The following is a 16,085-nucleotide window of genomic DNA, read 5'->3' as shown; positions in this document are numbered from 1 at the left end:
GGCCTCAATCCCCATCTTCACCTGTCCCCTTTTGTCTGGACCTCTTCCAGACTAAGGACCGCGTCGACGCTGTGTCACATTCCTACGCCACCCTCCACATCCTTTTGGGAAACAGTTCCACCCGCCGCACGCGACCATGACGCCAGAGCTAATCAATCACAGCCAAAAAGCAAACATCATACATATCACTGTCTCAAGCCCCCGGCCATGCCCGAGACCCTCATCACCAACCCTGTCGCACACCTCCAAGCACCCGTTGGCCCCTTGGGCCTTCCACCAATCGGGACAAACCCCCTTCGCAGAGCCATAAGCAACACCATGTCCGTCCCACTCGACTCCAATCGGGGAGCGGCCAGCCGACCCGTCAGCCTGCAAGAGCCACGCGCTCGAGTCTCACAGCAATCTGCTCAACGCCGCAGCTGAAGCCTCGAGCGTGCGTGCAGCATGTTCAGCGCCGCGACCTATCAACATCACCAACACGTGCCCATCACCCTTCCCCGTTCCGCCCCTGGTGCGCCATTGCTGACGCAAGCCCCATTGCGCCCGGCCACGTGTGAGATCAAGGCGGGTAGCCCAGGCCTGCCCCCAAAAAAGAAAGATGACCATCAAGGTGGAGTCCTTTTCTCTGCCCGCCGGCCGACGACGATCAGATGCGCTAGGGACGTACAGAAGGTATCCTGGCGGCTCGTTCTTTTCTTTTCTTTTCCCGCATGTTGTCCCAAGGCACTCCGCCATGGAACTCGACGAACCCACCAAGCGAAAATGTCCACCACCTGTCAAACAAAGGTGCAGAATCCAGCCACGGCAAAAGTCCCTTTTCAGGAGCCAGCTATGTACCACCACAGCCAAGGTGTCAATCAAGCTCAGCAACAAAGCCCATCTGCCCCATGCCCTTTGTTGTCTAGAAGCTCGCATTTACTGCTGCCCCTGCCTCCTCCTTGCTCCATACATGTATGGAACGGGACCGGGCATGCATCCATCTGCTCGGATAACCTTCCATTGGCAAAATCTTTGCATCTTGGACTGCTGATATTTATCCGCCGCACTGTCTGTGCTGGATTCTTTCTTACAAGGCTCGTGTGGGCGTCTTTATCGCAGGCTTAAAGGTGGGCCACATGCACATGTTTTCGAGTAAACTACGCGAGGCTACGCGACCGGCATCGGCGCCAAGTCCAATTGGTTGTCTTTGCTACAAGAGAACGTGTTCTGGTAAGACAAAGCGCCGCACATTATGGATGCAAGTACGCTGTAGGTGTATCTAGGTGAGGAAGGTTTGTGATTCTTAGACGCGCCCTTCTTTTTCTCGTCACCCGTTCTTTTCGCGGAACTTCAAGAAACGCTGAAGACATGGCAAACGTTCCTCCTGCCAGGCTCATGCAAGTACTCAATGATATTTCCTGTGTTGGCGCTCTGTCATTGCTCTCATTTCTCATTTCTCCTTGAAGAGACCTTTCTACTCTTCTTTGGAAGCAGCGTTTCCGAAACCTCCGTCACGGTGCTCAAAAATCACGCGTCGAAGGAGAAGAGCGCTTGGGGAGCCTTCATCCGCTGCTGGAGCTTCGCTCTAGGAGCGTTCATGCACTACTACAGTCACGCTTAACGAGCGGTCGTTCATTGCCGAGCCTCAATGTTTGGGTTATGTTTGGACCCTTGACATCAGACTGCAGCACCGCAGAGTGAAGCGACTAGAGATGGTACCACAGATTATTCTACAGCGAGCGTCGTCTGCCAAACATCTCGTCATCTCGTAAGTCAGCACCCCTATCAACAAAGAAGACTGCGCTCGCCAAACAGCACATCAGCTCTATTGACGCCTAGAAGCGCACACCGAGTCTTCCGCACGAACAAAGAGCCGACTACCGCACAATGAGGCTATTGGCAGCGGCAAAGCTCGCCGCCATCGTGCTGGGCAAATAAATCGGTTACACCCCGCATGGGACGTAGAGCTGGGAGGGCTTATGGCAAAAGTGTGAGCTATTGAGGGGAAGTGAATGCGTCAGCTCTTCTTGTGAAAGAAGTCGGAATTGCAACGCCACTGTTTTCCTCTCCTTCTTCCTCTTCCCCTCCTTCTTTCGACTCGGTTTCCCTTCTCTTCACACATCCGCCTTTCGTGTGTGCATCTCGCAGTCTTTCCCGTCGGTCATCCATCTCTTGTGGCTCTGCAGCATAAGGACAGGTACAGCAACAAACATCAAACACATTCGACGCCAGCGTTTGACAGATTAAAAAAAGGCCAAAACGATCAAGCATTACGAAAAGAAGAAAACACAGAATGTTCACCCAACACGCCAAAAGACCCAGCATCGGCACCAGCGCCGTCGGCAGCGGCAGCGGCAGCGGCAGACGCAAGAGCTCGTCTCTCCCGCCGTCGCCCTGGTCGCCGACGACGCGCTACTCGCCGTTCGCCGAAGCAGACGAAGACGTGGGCGGCAGCGGCGCCAGCAGCACGTCGACCGTGACGCAGCTAGAACAGCAACAACCCGACAACACCAGCAATAGCAACAGCGAGAAGCCAAACCAAGCCTCGCCAGCAGAAAGCCAGCAGAAGAGCCGCCCTGCGCCGCTCTTCGACACCTGGGTGCGGCGCGTCGGCAAACTCGGCATCCCGGGCGTGCGCGGCTGGAAGGGCTACGTGCCCGTCGGCGACGAGCAGCGAGGCGGTGGCGAGGCCGAAGAAGACGAGGACGACGTCGGCTACGGGGCCTTGGGCGCGAGCAGGAGGCACACGAAGAGACCCTGGTGGCGCAGCGTCGCGGCCGCGCTGACGGCCGCAAACGCCCTGCTGTTCGTCGTCAGTCTGCTCGTGTGGGGCCACGCGAACGGGGTCGCGCGGCGCGGCGCGCGGTATGGGGGTGAAGACGCGCGCGCGCCGACGGGGTTCGACAAGGAGCGTAAGTCCTACCGATCCTATCTATCCTACCTCGGTGACGGTCGAGCGAGCGTGGAGGTGTTGTTGTGCACACCCACAATTACACGTACCCTTGCTAACCCCCGTGCCCGTGTAGTCCGCTTCGACACGCCGACAACCTTCCAAGCGTACCACGCCTACGCCAACGGCACGCCCTCGGCAGCCTCCAACGCGCTCTGGACGTCGCTCCGGCCGCCCGGCGACGGCCTCGTCTCCATCACCAACGCGCACCAAGCCAACCTGCCGTGGGCGCAACCCTCCAAGCACGCGCCGCTCACCCACAAGGCCTACGGCCTCAGCGTCTTCCACCAGCTGCACTGCCTCGACTACCTGCGGCAAGCCTTCTACCCGCACAACATGGTCGATGAGTTTAAGCACGACGATCAGGACCCCGTCATGCATCGCGATCACTGCATTGATTATTTAAGGCAGGCCATTATGTGCAGTGCCGATGTGACGTTTGAGCCGCTGTTGGTGCCGCAGGGGCATATTGATGGCATGGGCGCGACGCATCTTTGTCGGAATTGGGAGCGGGTTTTTGCGTGGGCGTTTGAGCATCGGCTTGTGTGGTGAGGTGATGGGGGTGATGGTAGTAAGAGGAGCAGGGGGAGGCGCTTTTTGCTGTTGCTTAGGTATATTGATATTGCCTTGGTGTTTTGTGCTGTGTGTGCGATTGAGTCTGCTGCCTCGCTTGCTTGCTTGCTTGATGCTTGCTTAGGCAGCCAAAATACCTACCTGCACAGTTGCTTACCTACCTACCTACCTACCTACCCACCGACTCACTGCATCCAGGAGCCAGCTGTGCGTGGTGGTGGTGGCGACGACGGAAAAGCGCAGGTAGACCAGGCAGGCAAGACCAGAGGAGCAGGAGCAGGAGCAGGAGCAGGAAAAGCCGGCCAGCAGTAGCCAATCATCCCACGAGTTGAACGAACGCATGAGTTGAACTGTTTAAATTGAATTATGCTTCTCCTACCACGACAGCCACTGCTACCGCCTCACAGTCTGCAACCCCTCACCACCTCAATCTCAATCTCGTGTCCTTCCTTCCCTGCCATTCGCGGTCTCCTCGACCACGTCCTCGACCACGTCCTCGACCTCGACCTCAGCTTCTCCAACAAACGATAGAAAGAAAAAAGCTGATGGGTGATGAGTGAATGCTTCTTGAGAGCGCAAAGGGGGGTAGGGGGAAGAACGGCGGTTAGTAAAAGAGAGAGAGAGAGAGAGAGAGAGAAAAGGAGGGATGAAACGGAATAAAGCAATGAGCATATAGACAAGCGAGCAAGCGAACAAATGCCATTGAAGCAGACCAACGAAAAGCATGAGGCACGGCACTCCTGCCTCGCCTCGTCCAAAAAGCACGACGGCCCTGCCCAGCCCGGCCCAGCCAAACCCTTCACTCAGGTCGGTCAGTTAGTCAGTCAGGCCGCAACCGCAGTAGCAGCAGTAGTAGTCCATTCCATTCCACTCCCGTCACTCCCAAGACACCGAGAACCCGACACGCAAAAGGAAAAGGAACGAGGATGAAGTGAAGTCCCGCCTCAAAGAGAAAGACGCGGCACCAAGGCAAGTACAGGGAGACAAACCAGGGAATAAGGAGATGGAGGGGAAAAAGGGGCGGAAAAAAAGAAACATCAAATCTCCTCCATGGTGCCCGCCGGCTCGTCGTCCTCGCCCGACTCGTAGCTGCCGACCGAGCTCATTTCGTCTTCTTCATCTGAATCGTCTTCTGCCTCGTCGGCCGACTCCTTGGACGCGTACTTGAGGACGTAGTCTGGGGGCGACTGTCAGCCATGATTCCCCGCAGGCCCTTCCTTTGCATCCTTTCCCTCCAGCACGTCTCTCTCTCTCTCCCCCCTTCCCCGGAAATGTGGAGTCATCACGTACCCCTAACCTTAGCATTATAGCTCTTCTCCTCGCGCATAAGCAGGGCGGCGGCCTCGCCGTTGAGCGGGTCGGTCGGGTTGGGGTAGCGCAGCAGCTGCGGCAGGAAGACCTCGAAGATGTTGATGAGCTCGTACATGGGCGACCACTGCTGGTTGATGACGTCGAGGCAGACGGAGCCCGACAGCTCGTCGATGTTGGGGTGGAAGATTTTGTTGGTGAAGCCGATGGATGGCGATTTGTACGGGTATTGGTCTGGGAGCTCGACGTGGATGTTCCAGTGCCCGCCCGCGAAGGGTGCTTGATTTCGTTGTCAGTTCTGCCTTTCCTTTTTCCTTTTCTCTCCTTCTGTAAATCTTGGCGTCGCCGTGTGGAATGAGGTGGGCTGTGGATGACGCACTCTCTTCTGGGCCCTTGAAGCGCACGTAGAATTCTTGCCTGCGCATTCCAATCAGCCGCTGTCCCCGTCCTCGATCGCCACGTGGTAGTATATCGGTGCAACGCACACTGCGCACTCGTTAGCCACGACTCTTATTTCCCATCGAGACATGTTCCCTACTATTGTCACCCACGAGCGTGACCTCCCAGTCGCTCATCAACCTGCAGCACGGCGTCAGTTAGTCGGTCCATCAGTCGCCCCAGCAGAAGCCATTTCGTCTCGTGTCGCGTCATCTCGAGCTACGGCGGGGCGGGTACGTGTGTGGACGGTGGCGAGTCGACATACAGCCTGGGACACTCGTTAGCTATGGCGTGCACCGTGCTGGACGGACGACGTACTTCATGACCTGTTGCGCCGCGCCCAAGGTGGTCCTTGGTCAGCCTGCTTGCACTATTTTTTTGTTCTCTTTTTTCTTTTGTGGGTGTCCCTCGAGGATAAAAAGTATCAAGCACCACTCACATCAGACTCGATCCTCCGCTTGGGGCTGCTCATTGTGCCAAGTGTGTTGTGTTCTGCTGCGTCGTCGTTCGTATGCGGGGACGGTCAGTCGTCGAGGTGGGGCGAGGGTCGGAGCTCGAGGCGGCAGCAGAGGTGAAGGATGTCTCTGGTGAAGCGGTAGTGGTAGAATGACGAGCAGGCAGGAGGATGGATGGCGCAAGATAAGCTGGTAGTCAAACAAGGTAGCAGGTGACTAAGTGCGGTGCTGGGCCGGTCCGATACCGCGGGAAGCGTGATCAGAGCAGGGCTTGTCCGGAACGGGTGGAGAGGGAGTGTGGGCTTTGTGCGGGTCGTGGGGGATATAGTGTGCGCGGGGTGGATGTTTCGTCCGTGTTGGCGTCGTGTCGTTGGTCGTTTGTGCTAAGTTGGAGGCGAGCGGAGGTGGAGGGCAAGGAGATGTGGTCGAGTGGAGTCGCATGTACTGTACCTACTGTACTCCTCATGCACCGACTGGGCCAAGTCATGAGATGGATGACGGACGGGCGCCAACAACGGCAGAGCAGGGCAGCGCGTCAAGCCGGATCGGGCTCGAACAGGACGTGGCTTTCTCGACCCAGGGGCATTGCAGTCTCGAAGTGAAGCGAAGCGCATGTCCATTTGTGGTCGCTGTCGCTGTCCTGGTCGCCTTCACCTTTGCTGCGCCTGACTCGCCTTGATATCGATAACGGCGGCCTTCAAGGTGCCTGCAGGCGTGACCTCATCGCTCTCAACCTCCAGTCGCATTCCTTGCCGTCACGGTGCGGGATCACCAACCACCAGAACCTCGGCGGGCCAGACAGACAAAGCATATCGACCATCAGAGCACCGCGGCAGGCCAGGCACAGCCGGAACCCAAGCCAGCTGCGCCAGACCCAGCCAGAGCCAGTCAACCCAAGAAAGTCCGGGCGCAGGCGGGCCGAGGGAACACCACCACCGCACCTTTATCACTTCAACTCCTCGTACTCCGGCCTGCGCAGCAGAAAACATCACGAACCACCACCTCCAATAAAACCGCCCGCGCGCTCTGACAACGCTGCCATGGCTCCTTTTCCTCTCCTGCTTCATCAATCCACGCCCTGATTCCATCACTTTCGTTGATTTTTTCGCTCTGTTCCATCACCCTCGCCAGCCATGTCGCGTGCTGTCGCTTTCAACACCCTCTCGCGCCTCTCGCGGCCCTGCGCTTTGCGCGCTCCTCTGCGACCGTTGCGGCCAGCCGCTGCCGCTGCGGCGCCTCTCGCCCCCGCCATCCACGCCCGTCACAGCTCGCATTCGCCCCTGGGCGCAACGCCCGCCAATGCGCGCAAAAAGGTGACGCTCAACACGCTGCAGGCCCTGTACCGGCGCAACGAGCCCATCACCATGATCACCGCCTACGACTTCCCCTCGGCCCACGTCGCCGACCACGCCGGCGTCGACATGGTGCTCGTCGGCGACAGCCTGGCCATGGTCACGCTGGGCATGGAGGACACGAGCGAGATTACCCTCGAGGAGATGATTGTGCATTGCCGCAGCGTCGCCCGCGCCACCAAGTCTGCCTTTACCGTACGTTGCTTCCCCCCTGCCCTGTCAACCGTGTCTGACATGGCCCTAGATTGGCGACCTGCCCATGGGATCCTACGAAATCGCCCCCTCGCAAGCCCTCGAGACGGCCATCCGCATGGTCAAGGAAGGCCGCGTCCAGGGCATCAAGCTCGAAGGAGGCATCGAAATGGCGCCCACGGTCGAAAAGATAACTCGCGCCGGCATCCCCGTCATTGCCCACATTGGCCTCACGCCGCAGCGCCAAAACAGCCTGGGCGGCTTCCGCGTGCAGGGCAAGACGACGGTCGGCGCGCTCAAGGTGCTGAAAGACGCCCTCGCCGTCCAAGAGGCCGGCGCCTTTGCCATTCTGCTCGAGGCCGTGCCCGCTGAGATAGCCGCGCTCATTACAAAAAGGCTGCAAATCCCCACAATCGGCATTGGTGCGGGCAACGGGTGTTCCGGACAGGTGCTCGTGCAGGTCGACATGCTGGGCAACTTTCCGCCCGGCAGGTTCCTGCCAAAGTTTGTCAAGCAGTACGGCAACGTCTGGGCCGAGAGCATGCGCGCCATTTCCGAGTATCGTGACGAGGTCAAGTCGAGGGCGTACCCGGCGCCCGAGCACACGTACCCCATCCCCAAAGAGGAGCTTGCCGAGTTTGAGCGCGTTCTTGAAGAGAGGGGCCAAAAGTGAAAAAGCATGAATGCGGTAGCTGTTGAGTATTCTGCCGTCTAGCATTGGGATTTTGCATCTGTGGCGCTGGAATGAGCATTACTGTACCATAGATGGCGCGAGTTAACGCGACACGAGATTATACTTACTCAATAACCATGACTATCCATCCGTGCGCATCACCCAAAAGCCGGAGTGATGGAGTAGGCAACGACAAGCTCGTCCTTGGTCTTGAAACACTGCAACGCCAGTCGTCAGCACACTGCCCCAAATTCCACCAGTCAATTGAGAAGACTCACCCTCCACAAATTCCCCACGCCCTCGTCCAAGCCCGGCGCAAAGACGGAGTTGACGTAGCAAAAGACGCTCGCGTTGTCCTGCACGCCCAGCCGCCGCCGCAGGAAGCGCACCACCGTCTCGAACCGCGACGACGCCGACACTTTGGCCACGGGCTGCCGCAGCTGCGGCGCCGAGCCGACGGGGCGGAAGCGCACCGTCACTGTTATGGTGGTCATGTTAGTATCGTATCATTTCGATGGATTGAGAGAAGGGGACGGAACAAGTTGGAGGTGTCAAGCTGCAAGGGATAAAGTAGAGAAGGGAGCAAAGGAAGGGGACGAGTACATCAAGAACAGAACAACATAGAAATAACACACCTTTCTCCACCCTCTCGCCCTCCGTCTCCGGCCCCAACGCCGCCTTCTCCAGCGCCCCGCGCGCGTCGCGCGGCAGCTGCGCCAGCACCACCGACGCCGCCATGGTCATGGGCATGTCGCCATTGTCGCCGTCGCCGGCGGGCTCGGTGGGCGAAGACGAGCTCGTGCCGTGCTCGGAGAGGGCATGGGGGCTTGCTGGGATGGGTGGATGCGCAGGGAGGAGTTGGGACTGCTGCAGTTGGTCGGGTTCTTGCTGCTCTTGTTGCTGGTAGAGAGGGGTGGAGGGAGAGAAGGGCGCGGCGTCATCTTGCTGGTGCTGGGGTTGCGGTTCTGGAGGACTTCCTTGCTCGTCGTGGTGATGGTGTTGGTGCTCGCTGCGGCTGCCGCTGGGACTGTGACGCGGGGAGAAGGCGCCGGGTGGAGCTGGTGACATGGTGGACTGGGAGACTTGAAAGATAGGCAAGCAAGATGTAAAGCGAGTGCTGTCTCGTGTTGGTTGTCGTGAAGCTGGGCCCGAGCAGGTAGGTAGACAGTGGGCAGATGTCGTTGCTGTCGTCGTGATCGCAGAGCGCCAAACCCACGGCAACAGCTGTGGAAATTTGCAAAGATCTGGAAATATTGGAAGGTGAAGTAGACACTGCCGTACGGACGACGCGCTATCCGTGTCCAGTCAAGGTTCGACGACGGAGATGGATTGGTGGTTGTCCAGTCTCCAGACGGAGTGAGGTCAGGTCCACAAGCGACAGCCAATCACACAGCTCCCCGGCCGCAGCCGAACAAGACCCGTCGTCCTCCGCGCCTCAACTTCAACCACGGCATCTTTCTATCAGAGGACTCGCCTCGAATCAAGACAACCGCTACCACCACCAGTGTCGCCCCGTCTGCTGCCAGGCCAATCGCAACCTCCCCATCGCCCTCTCCATCACTCGATCGGCAGGCAGCGCGCACCATACGCCAAACCAAGCCACCAACCCACCCAACGCATTACCACCACCATGGCCGGCAAAAAGCGTACGCTCTTCTCTCCTCCATCCACGTCTCATACCCACGTATCCCCCTTTCCCCCTATCCCCCTCCAGCTCCCTCCCCACTCGACCCCGCTTCTCCCTCCCAGTCTGTTCAACAACCCGCTAACAATGCCCTCCCTCCGCAGAAAAATCCCGCATGATATCCGTCCGCCTCATCTCCATGGCCATGACGGGCTTCTACCGTACCTTTGTGCGGCCGCGCACTAAGCGCCCTTTGAGCTTCATCAAGTACGATCCGGTTGGTACGTACAGCAACGTCCGCACGCAGCAACAACGTCACCGCGCTACGCCCAACTCCACACCCCCCGGGTCACCACGGCATCATTCGTGCAAGACTGCAAGGACCGTGGGGAATAAGGAGAGGAAGAGAGGAAATGAAGAGAAGAGAAGTGCTAACACAAAACCATCGCACACAGTCCGCCGACACGTCCTCTTCCTCGAGCAGAAGCGCGGCAGCGGCAACCGGTAAAGCGCTCCCACCGACGCCGCCACCGCCCGTCGTCCGTCCACTCGACCGCACGCCTCCCCGCGCCGCAGCGCGTCCATCATCTCAAGCCTGCCGGGCATTCGCCGCGTCAACAATCGTTCCATTCATCGCCACTTTTCGGGACGGCAGAGCGTGCGCGGCGAAATAAAATGGAATGACGCCCGAGGATGTTGCCTCGCGATGGCACTGTTGCGGGGAAGCGAGGCGAGGCGCGGCGAGGCTTGCAAAGCGAAGCAAGAGAACCGAAGGTCGACGCGTGTGGAATGACGGGTTAGGGAGGCGGTGCGCGGTGCGCGAACGGGAAAAGGCAAAGAAACGAATGGGAAACGAAAACAAAAACAAAAACAAAAACTACACTCGAGGAGCAGGGCGGAGCGGAGCGCGGACGGACAAGAGAAGAGGCAAGGCGGCTCACTCGTCGCAATCGCGTGGCACGCCACGCTGCACAGGAAGCAGCAGATCAAAAGCATGGAAGGATGAAAGACACAGGCCGGCGCGGCGGCCGGGAGAGCAACGAAGGGACGGAACAAGGGAGGAAGGCCACGACGCAGCCAGCCAGCCCCACTCAACCCCCCCTGTAAAATAACAGCGCAGCGCGTAGCATAGCATAGCGTGTATATTTGGCGTTTACGGTGGATTGGTACCTGTAGGTAGGCAGGTAGGCAGGTAGGTAGGTAGGCAAGTGGGTCGATTGAGAATTTCACAATATTTACTGCTATTGCTGTTGTTGTTGTTGCTGCTGCTGCCGCCGTTGTTGCCGCCGCTCTTCGGGACGAGAATGAAAATATGGGAGATTGGGGAGGCAGAGGTGGAAAGTGGAAAGCGGCAAAGGCATAAAAACGAGAGCAGAGGATAGTAGAAGAGGCATCAGACAAGCGATGGAGAAAAAGAGAGAGAAAGAGAAGCCAAGCATAGCAAAATTCCCTCATATTCACTGCTGACAGCTAGCTACCGTAGTACATGCCGACTACATAGGCATGTATGCGACTAGAGCTACTCCCTTACTCCCTACCCTACCATCTCGATTCCCCGTCCATTTCAGACCGACTTGCCCGAGTAGAATGTCAAGATATGTCCATGTTGACCAGAGAAAACAGAGAGATGATCAGACAAAGCCAGCAAAGTCCCGTTCGCCCACGGCCCCCTTGTGCGTGTTGGGAAAATGCGAGAGTAGAGAAACCATCGCCGCAAATTAGTCATCTTAATCCCTCTCTTTCCATATCCGTCGCTCTCTTCCTCGTTCCATTTCATGTAGCGTCCAGCATACAAGCAACGCTCCGCGGCAGCGAGCAAAACAAAGGATGATCGTGATATACTTCGACTCGTTCAATTCGTCATCATACCTCCTTCATCGACAGCAAAATGCAGCAAAATATCAAAACGTCGACGTAAGAGATGTGAGGTCGAGTTTGCCGCAATGTAGTCGCTACTGTGGGAGTGGTGGAACCGAATCACCTACTCGTCTCCTGGGTGAAGCGATCGGTCATCTGAGCTGCGAGGGGAGAGACATGTCAGTAAGCATTCATCCATGACAGCTGGAAAGACTTACAAGAAGCTGACTTGCGCCTCCTGTTCATGACCGACTGAGGGGGTCCAGTCATCGAAGCGCGGCCATGCGAGGACTTCATGCGAGATTTGGGAGTCGCAACAACCACCTGCGATGTTGGCTGGGATCGAGACTGGGACTGAGACTGAGACTCCGACACGTGCGTAGACTGGGACAAGGACCTCGCAGGCCTTTTGGTTTGTGATTCCTCCGTGTCCTGACTATCGAGACTGATAACATCCACCAGCTTGGGCTTCTTTCGGATTACGTTGTCCGTCGAGGTCTGGGAAACAGGGCGCTTCGACGGTCTGGAGGACTGGGTTCCAAGAGTGGCATGAGAGGCGTAGGTCTTTGCAATCGTTTGGCTTGGCTTCATAAAGTCGGGCGTGCTGTCATTTTCGTCTTCCCGATCGACTGACGGGGACTGCTGATTAGCTGCCAGCCGGCTCTTGCTGGCGAGCGGCGTCCGTTGACCGTCACTAGAAGCCATCTGGCTCAGACGTCGTCCAGTATTGGCTCGAGATCGGGGTCTGCCCTCCTGAAAAGCCACACTCTTGCCAACTCTTGGTGTGTGAGGTTCCGGCGCCTTGTCGATCAGCGACACCTCCTTGTTGGAGGACTCTGTGTAGAAGTCTTCAAAAGCCGAGTGCGAGGAGTGCAACCTTTCTCCAGCCTGCGAATATCCGACATTTACAGCAGCGGCTTGCGAGAAGACTCCAGCGGTCTCGATCGATTCATTCTCATTCGCGGTCCAGTTGGGCAAAGTTGCGGGAACGACTTGCGTTCCGTTTTGCTCGAAGAAATCGTTGTTGGCTGCGCCATGGACAAATGTACTCGCAGCTGTACGAGGAACGAGTACTTCCTGTTCCTGATCAAAGAACCTCGGCTTTGGGGTCGATTGGAAGTTGACCTGTCTCGGAGATTGAGGGAGTGTCGAGGGAGCCAAGGTGACAAGAGATTGATGTACGTTCACAATCGAGTTGGTCGACCGATCGGCCGCTTTACGCATCCTTCCGGTGCCGACACTTTTCGAAGTTGGAGAGGGCGTGCCAACCGCTGGCGATTCATCACGCTCTCTTGGACTCTGCCGCGGCACAGTCTCCTTGTTGGTACGATGAGCAGTTTCCCGATCCTTGTTTTCTTCAATCTGTTGCCGAAGCTTCTTATTCTCCTTCTCGAGATATCGGTTCCTGTCATGGTGCAGATAAAGCTCGACCTGGAGGTGCTCTTGTTCCGTTTCGTACCTGGCTTTGGAACCCTTCCATTCTTGCTCGACTTCGTAGTGCTCCATGGTCCAAACGTCCTTTCCCTCCGCGATGCCTCGTTCCACGAAATTCTTTGCATTGTCGTCGGCATCTTTCAACTGCTTGAGAAGGGATCTTTCCGTCTCCGCGGCCTCCAGGACTTGCCTCTCGAGCTCTTCAAGCCGTTCAAAATCTTCGAAGCACGGTGTGGATGTGGTGGCTTTCTCCAGTGCCTCCTTGGTCTTTTCAAGCTCTGACTGGATTTCTTGTCGGCCTCTCTCCGCGGCAAGAGCTTTTTCATGAGACTTCTGCAGCTCGTTCTCATGTTCTTCTGCCTGGGAACGCAAAGTGGCGAGCTCAACGGAGGAAGCGCTTTGCTCGCCCTTGAGGCTCATCTTCTTGGTTTCCTGGGCTCTGAGCTGTCGACTGAGCTCTCTGATTTCATCTTCCTGCCTTTTGACGGTAGAGTTCGGTCCAGAGACCTTGTTAAACTCCTCCTCGAAACGTTTGATTTCTTCCTCGGCCTCACGTAGCCTGTTTTCATAGTGGGCACGCTGCTGCGCCGCAACTGACTTTGAATCCCGTGAGAACTGGGCCCTTTCGTCATTCAACTTCTTCTCGTACTGAAACATGTCAGAAATGTCTCTCCACGAGCTTGTGAATTCTTACTTCCATCTTGAGTTTCTCATTACTGGACAGGGAAGCCTGTTTCTGGGAACAGATTAGCATGGAAAGTCAATGCAGTTGCGGATACATACCTCCAGGTCCACAATTCTTCCTTGCAGCTCCTTCTCAGACTTCGAACGAGATTCAAGGTCACCCTGCTTTAACTGAAGCTCGGAACGAACCGCATCCAAGTCCGCCTGAAGACGTGTCTGACTCGCCTCGAGCTCCCTCAGTCTCTGTCGCTCTTGGACAGTCTGTTGAAGAGTTGTGTCACTGCTCGAGGACGCTTCCATTTGTCTTTTGGCATCCGCTGCCTTCTGTTGGAGCCCGGTAATGCGCTCAGTCAGGGTGGCGTTTTCTTTGCGCAACTCGGTGCACTGCTCCTGAAGTTCCTGCTGAGAAGACAGTTCCTCGCGTGCTGCCTTGATCTCTGTGCTGAAGTACTCTTTCAAAGACGAGATTGATTCCTTGAATTCGAGCGTCTCCTGGCCAGACACCTCGATACAGGACCCAATTCTGTGATTGTCAGTCTTGGTCATTTCCAAATCATGGAAGAACCTTACCTTTCAGTGAGTTGATCCAATGACGTTCGCGCCTTGGTCAATACGCGAGGTAGCTGGTTGGCAGATGTCTTGATTTGTTTCACACCTTTCAAGATCCCAGAAGCATCCTGCTTCGACTGATGCTCTTTTTGAAGAGCCTCGAGTTGGGAGCGAATGGCGTCGATGCCGTTCTGAAGTGGATGACAGGATGCCTCCAGCATCGCAGCCATGTTGCCCTTTTTTCGAGCTGCACCAATTTGCTTTTGGAGATCTGCGATGGACTGTTTCTGCGCGGCAAGATCACGGGTTTTGGCAGCCGCCTGAGCTTCGATTTCCTTTTTGGCCCTTTCAAAGGCTTCAAGAGCCTTATGAGCTTCCTGGAGCTCGGCCTGATGGTCTTTGATTCTTGCGTCCAGGTCATCCCGCTCTGTGCTAACCCTCGTGAGCCGCGAAAGTGCCTCCTGAAGTTCCAAGCGATGCCTTTCGCGGTCTTCGTCGTTCTCCTCTTCATACTGGGCCCTCTGGGCTTTAATGATCTGTGCACTTTCATTGGCCACAGCAAACTTCAAGAACTGAAGGACCTCTTCGGGGGAAGGGAACTGGTCCTGTTGCTCCTTTTTCGACCACCCGCTTGGCTGGTTTCGTCGACGAGGCAATGGGACGCTTTGTTGGCGGCTGGAACTCTGTTTTGAAACTCTGAATCGGTCCCTGCCTGGATGGATCGGGGCGTGCGTACGGGCTGTGCCACTATCGTTCATTCGTTTGGTACCTTGCGATGGAGGCTTGGCATTGCTTGAAGGCCGTCCCTCCGCAAGTGGATTCAGTGGACAGTTTGGCTCATTCCGGGCTGCAAAAGTTTGAGCCGGTGTATGCTCGATCGTGAGACCAGCAATTGGAAGACGTTTGCCGGCAGTCTGTTCACCACTCATGCTGACATCTTGCCTCCTGCTTGTGGGAATGTGCGAGAGATCAATGGAATTTTCGTCTTCTCCGTCAACCTCCGGAATGGGCTCCAATGTCATAGTCGTCTTGAGGGGTTGATCCACACTGTCATGTCCCACCATCACAGGTTTATGAACTGAGCTGTTGCACGTCTCTGAAGAAGTAGATTGTGGTTCCAAGGGCGTGTCAGGCATTGTGGGTAGTGGAGTGTTTGAAAAGACATTCGGAACGCCGAGGGAGGTGGATGGAGGTGACTTTGATGCGACACTATCCAAGGGCTCAAGCTGAGCAAGCTCATCTATGGCCGTTTCAGATGTGTTGAGATTCTTGTTGTCGTCCATCTTGCTCTGGGTTGCGGCTGTCCGAGGCTGCAGAGCTCCCTGCTCCTGGAAACGTTCACCCGTCTTGGGCTCAATGTTCATCTCTCGGGTGGAGGGTAATTCTGCGAGACGATCGTCAGCAACTGCCAATGGCATGCATATCAGAGCACTAGTACCTGGTCTGTTGGAAGCAGAACTTGCTCTCGGAGCCGTGTCGAGAGCGGCATCACGACCGGCTCGACGTCGTGGGCCGACGAAGTCAATTTCCCGACGTTGGGCCTGGCTGAATTTGAAGCCGTCGTCGAGAGACCTGCCCGAGGACTTGGGTCGGTTGAGGTAGCGAGTTTGTGGCATGGCTTCCTCCATGTCGTCAACCGAAGCCATTGTTCATGTCTTGGTTGAGAGGGCTCAGTGAATGCGAGAAGGAAGCTCGTCGAGATGGATGGTTGAAAACTGAGATGAGGATTGGGAATGAGGTGACGGAAAAGTTTGTGGGAGAGGGAAAGGTGAGAGAAGGTTGAGGTTGTGAGGTGTGCGTGGCGAAACTGAAGGGTGGTGAGCAGGCAGGTGCCCCGAAAAGGCAGTCGCTATGGAGAGGCAGTCGCGCCTCGTCTGACCTGGCATCTCAACACCTCTGCGCAGCCACCTACATCAACGTAGAGAAGGCTACATGCGTGCAGTTGAAACAAGAACTGTGCTGGCAATGAGGCGGAGAATCTCGCAGTTGATGCACTCACGCTGTGTGAGGTCGAGTA

General features: G+C 56.6%; 7 protein-coding genes across 7 annotated transcripts; 4 read left to right on the top strand and 3 right to left on the bottom strand.

Moving 5' to 3' along the window:
• The first annotated feature begins 272 nt into the window (after window positions 1–272).
• J3D65DRAFT_423228 (uncharacterized protein) lies at window positions 273–1,246 on the top strand. The gene has a single exon (XM_066796122.1). The coding sequence runs from the start codon at window positions 445–447 to the stop codon at window positions 1,102–1,104; it is 660 nt and encodes a 219-aa protein (XP_066653506.1). The 5' UTR covers window positions 273–444; the 3' UTR covers window positions 1,105–1,246.
• A 1,026-nt stretch (window positions 1,247–2,272) lies between these two features.
• J3D65DRAFT_668929 (uncharacterized protein) lies at window positions 2,273–3,481 on the top strand (the record flags this gene model as incomplete). Its single annotated transcript, XM_066803151.1, has 2 exons — window positions 2,273–2,891; window positions 3,006–3,481. 2 exons carry the CDS (start codon window positions 2,273–2,275, stop codon window positions 3,479–3,481), a joined length of 1,095 nt encoding a protein of 364 aa, XP_066653505.1.
• Window positions 3,482–4,539: 1,058 nt separating this feature from the next.
• Window positions 4,540–5,720, bottom strand: J3D65DRAFT_646577 (ubiquitin-conjugating enzyme/RWD-like protein; the record flags this gene model as incomplete). Its single annotated transcript, XM_066802286.1, has 6 exons — window positions 4,540–4,679; window positions 4,793–5,089; window positions 5,190–5,222; window positions 5,349–5,389; window positions 5,546–5,574; window positions 5,688–5,720. 6 exons carry the CDS (start codon window positions 5,718–5,720, stop codon window positions 4,540–4,542), a joined length of 573 nt encoding a protein of 190 aa, XP_066653504.1.
• Window positions 5,721–6,602: 882 nt separating this feature from the next.
• Window positions 6,603–8,183, top strand: J3D65DRAFT_423192 (3-methyl-2-oxobutanoate hydroxymethyltransferase). The gene is made up of 2 exons (XM_066796121.1): window positions 6,603–7,250; window positions 7,300–8,183. The coding sequence occupies exons 1-2, from the start codon at window positions 6,837–6,839 to the stop codon at window positions 7,918–7,920; spliced, it is 1,035 nt and encodes a 344-aa protein (XP_066653503.1). The 5' UTR covers window positions 6,603–6,836; the 3' UTR covers window positions 7,921–8,183.
• On the bottom strand, window positions 8,079–8,988 carry J3D65DRAFT_646575 (autophagy-related protein 12; the record flags this gene model as incomplete). The annotated part of the gene is made up of 4 exons (XM_066802285.1): window positions 8,079–8,138; window positions 8,199–8,398; window positions 8,556–8,750; window positions 8,955–8,988. The coding sequence occupies 4 exons, from the start codon at window positions 8,986–8,988 to the stop codon at window positions 8,079–8,081; spliced, it is 489 nt and encodes a 162-aa protein (XP_066653502.1).
• Window positions 8,989–9,550: 562 nt separating this feature from the next.
• On the top strand, window positions 9,551–10,052 carry J3D65DRAFT_668925 (mitochondrial 54S ribosomal protein bL33m; the record flags this gene model as incomplete). The annotated part of the gene is made up of 3 exons (XM_066803150.1): window positions 9,551–9,566; window positions 9,709–9,825; window positions 10,000–10,052. 3 exons carry the CDS (start codon window positions 9,551–9,553, stop codon window positions 10,050–10,052), a joined length of 186 nt encoding a protein of 61 aa, XP_066653501.1.
• On the bottom strand, window positions 9,810–11,069 carry J3D65DRAFT_628950 (uncharacterized protein). The gene has a single exon (XM_066800689.1). The coding sequence runs from the start codon at window positions 10,997–10,999 to the stop codon at window positions 10,175–10,177; it is 825 nt and encodes a 274-aa protein (XP_066653500.1). The 5' UTR covers window positions 11,000–11,069; the 3' UTR covers window positions 9,810–10,174.
• Between the last annotated feature and the right edge of the window lie 5,016 nt (window positions 11,070–16,085).

This window comes from Phyllosticta citribraziliensis (assembly GCF_038025025.1).
Source record: "Phyllosticta citribraziliensis strain CPC 17464 chromosome Unknown J3D65scaffold_8, whole genome shotgun sequence".
Classification (NCBI taxonomy): Eukaryota; Fungi; Ascomycota; class Dothideomycetes; order Botryosphaeriales; family Phyllostictaceae; genus Phyllosticta; species Phyllosticta citribraziliensis.
Note: the sequence above shows the minus strand (reverse complement) of the source record. Positions and strands in the feature narration are given on the sequence as shown.

Coding starts and splice junctions, on each gene's coding strand:
- J3D65DRAFT_423228 (XM_066796122.1), top strand. CDS start 445: ATGTTCAGCGCCGCGACCTATCAACATCACCAACACGTGCCCATCACC.
- J3D65DRAFT_423192 (XM_066796121.1), top strand. CDS start 6,837: ATGTCGCGTGCTGTCGCTTTCAACACCCTCTCGCGCCTCTCGCGGCCC. Junction 7,251..7,299: donor CCACCAAGTCTGCCTTTACC/GTACGTTGCTTC, acceptor ACATGGCCCTAG/ATTGGCGACCTGCCCATGGG.
- J3D65DRAFT_628950 (XM_066800689.1), bottom strand. CDS start 10,999: ATGAGGGAATTTTGCTATGCTTGGCTTCTCTTTCTCTCTCTTTTTCTC.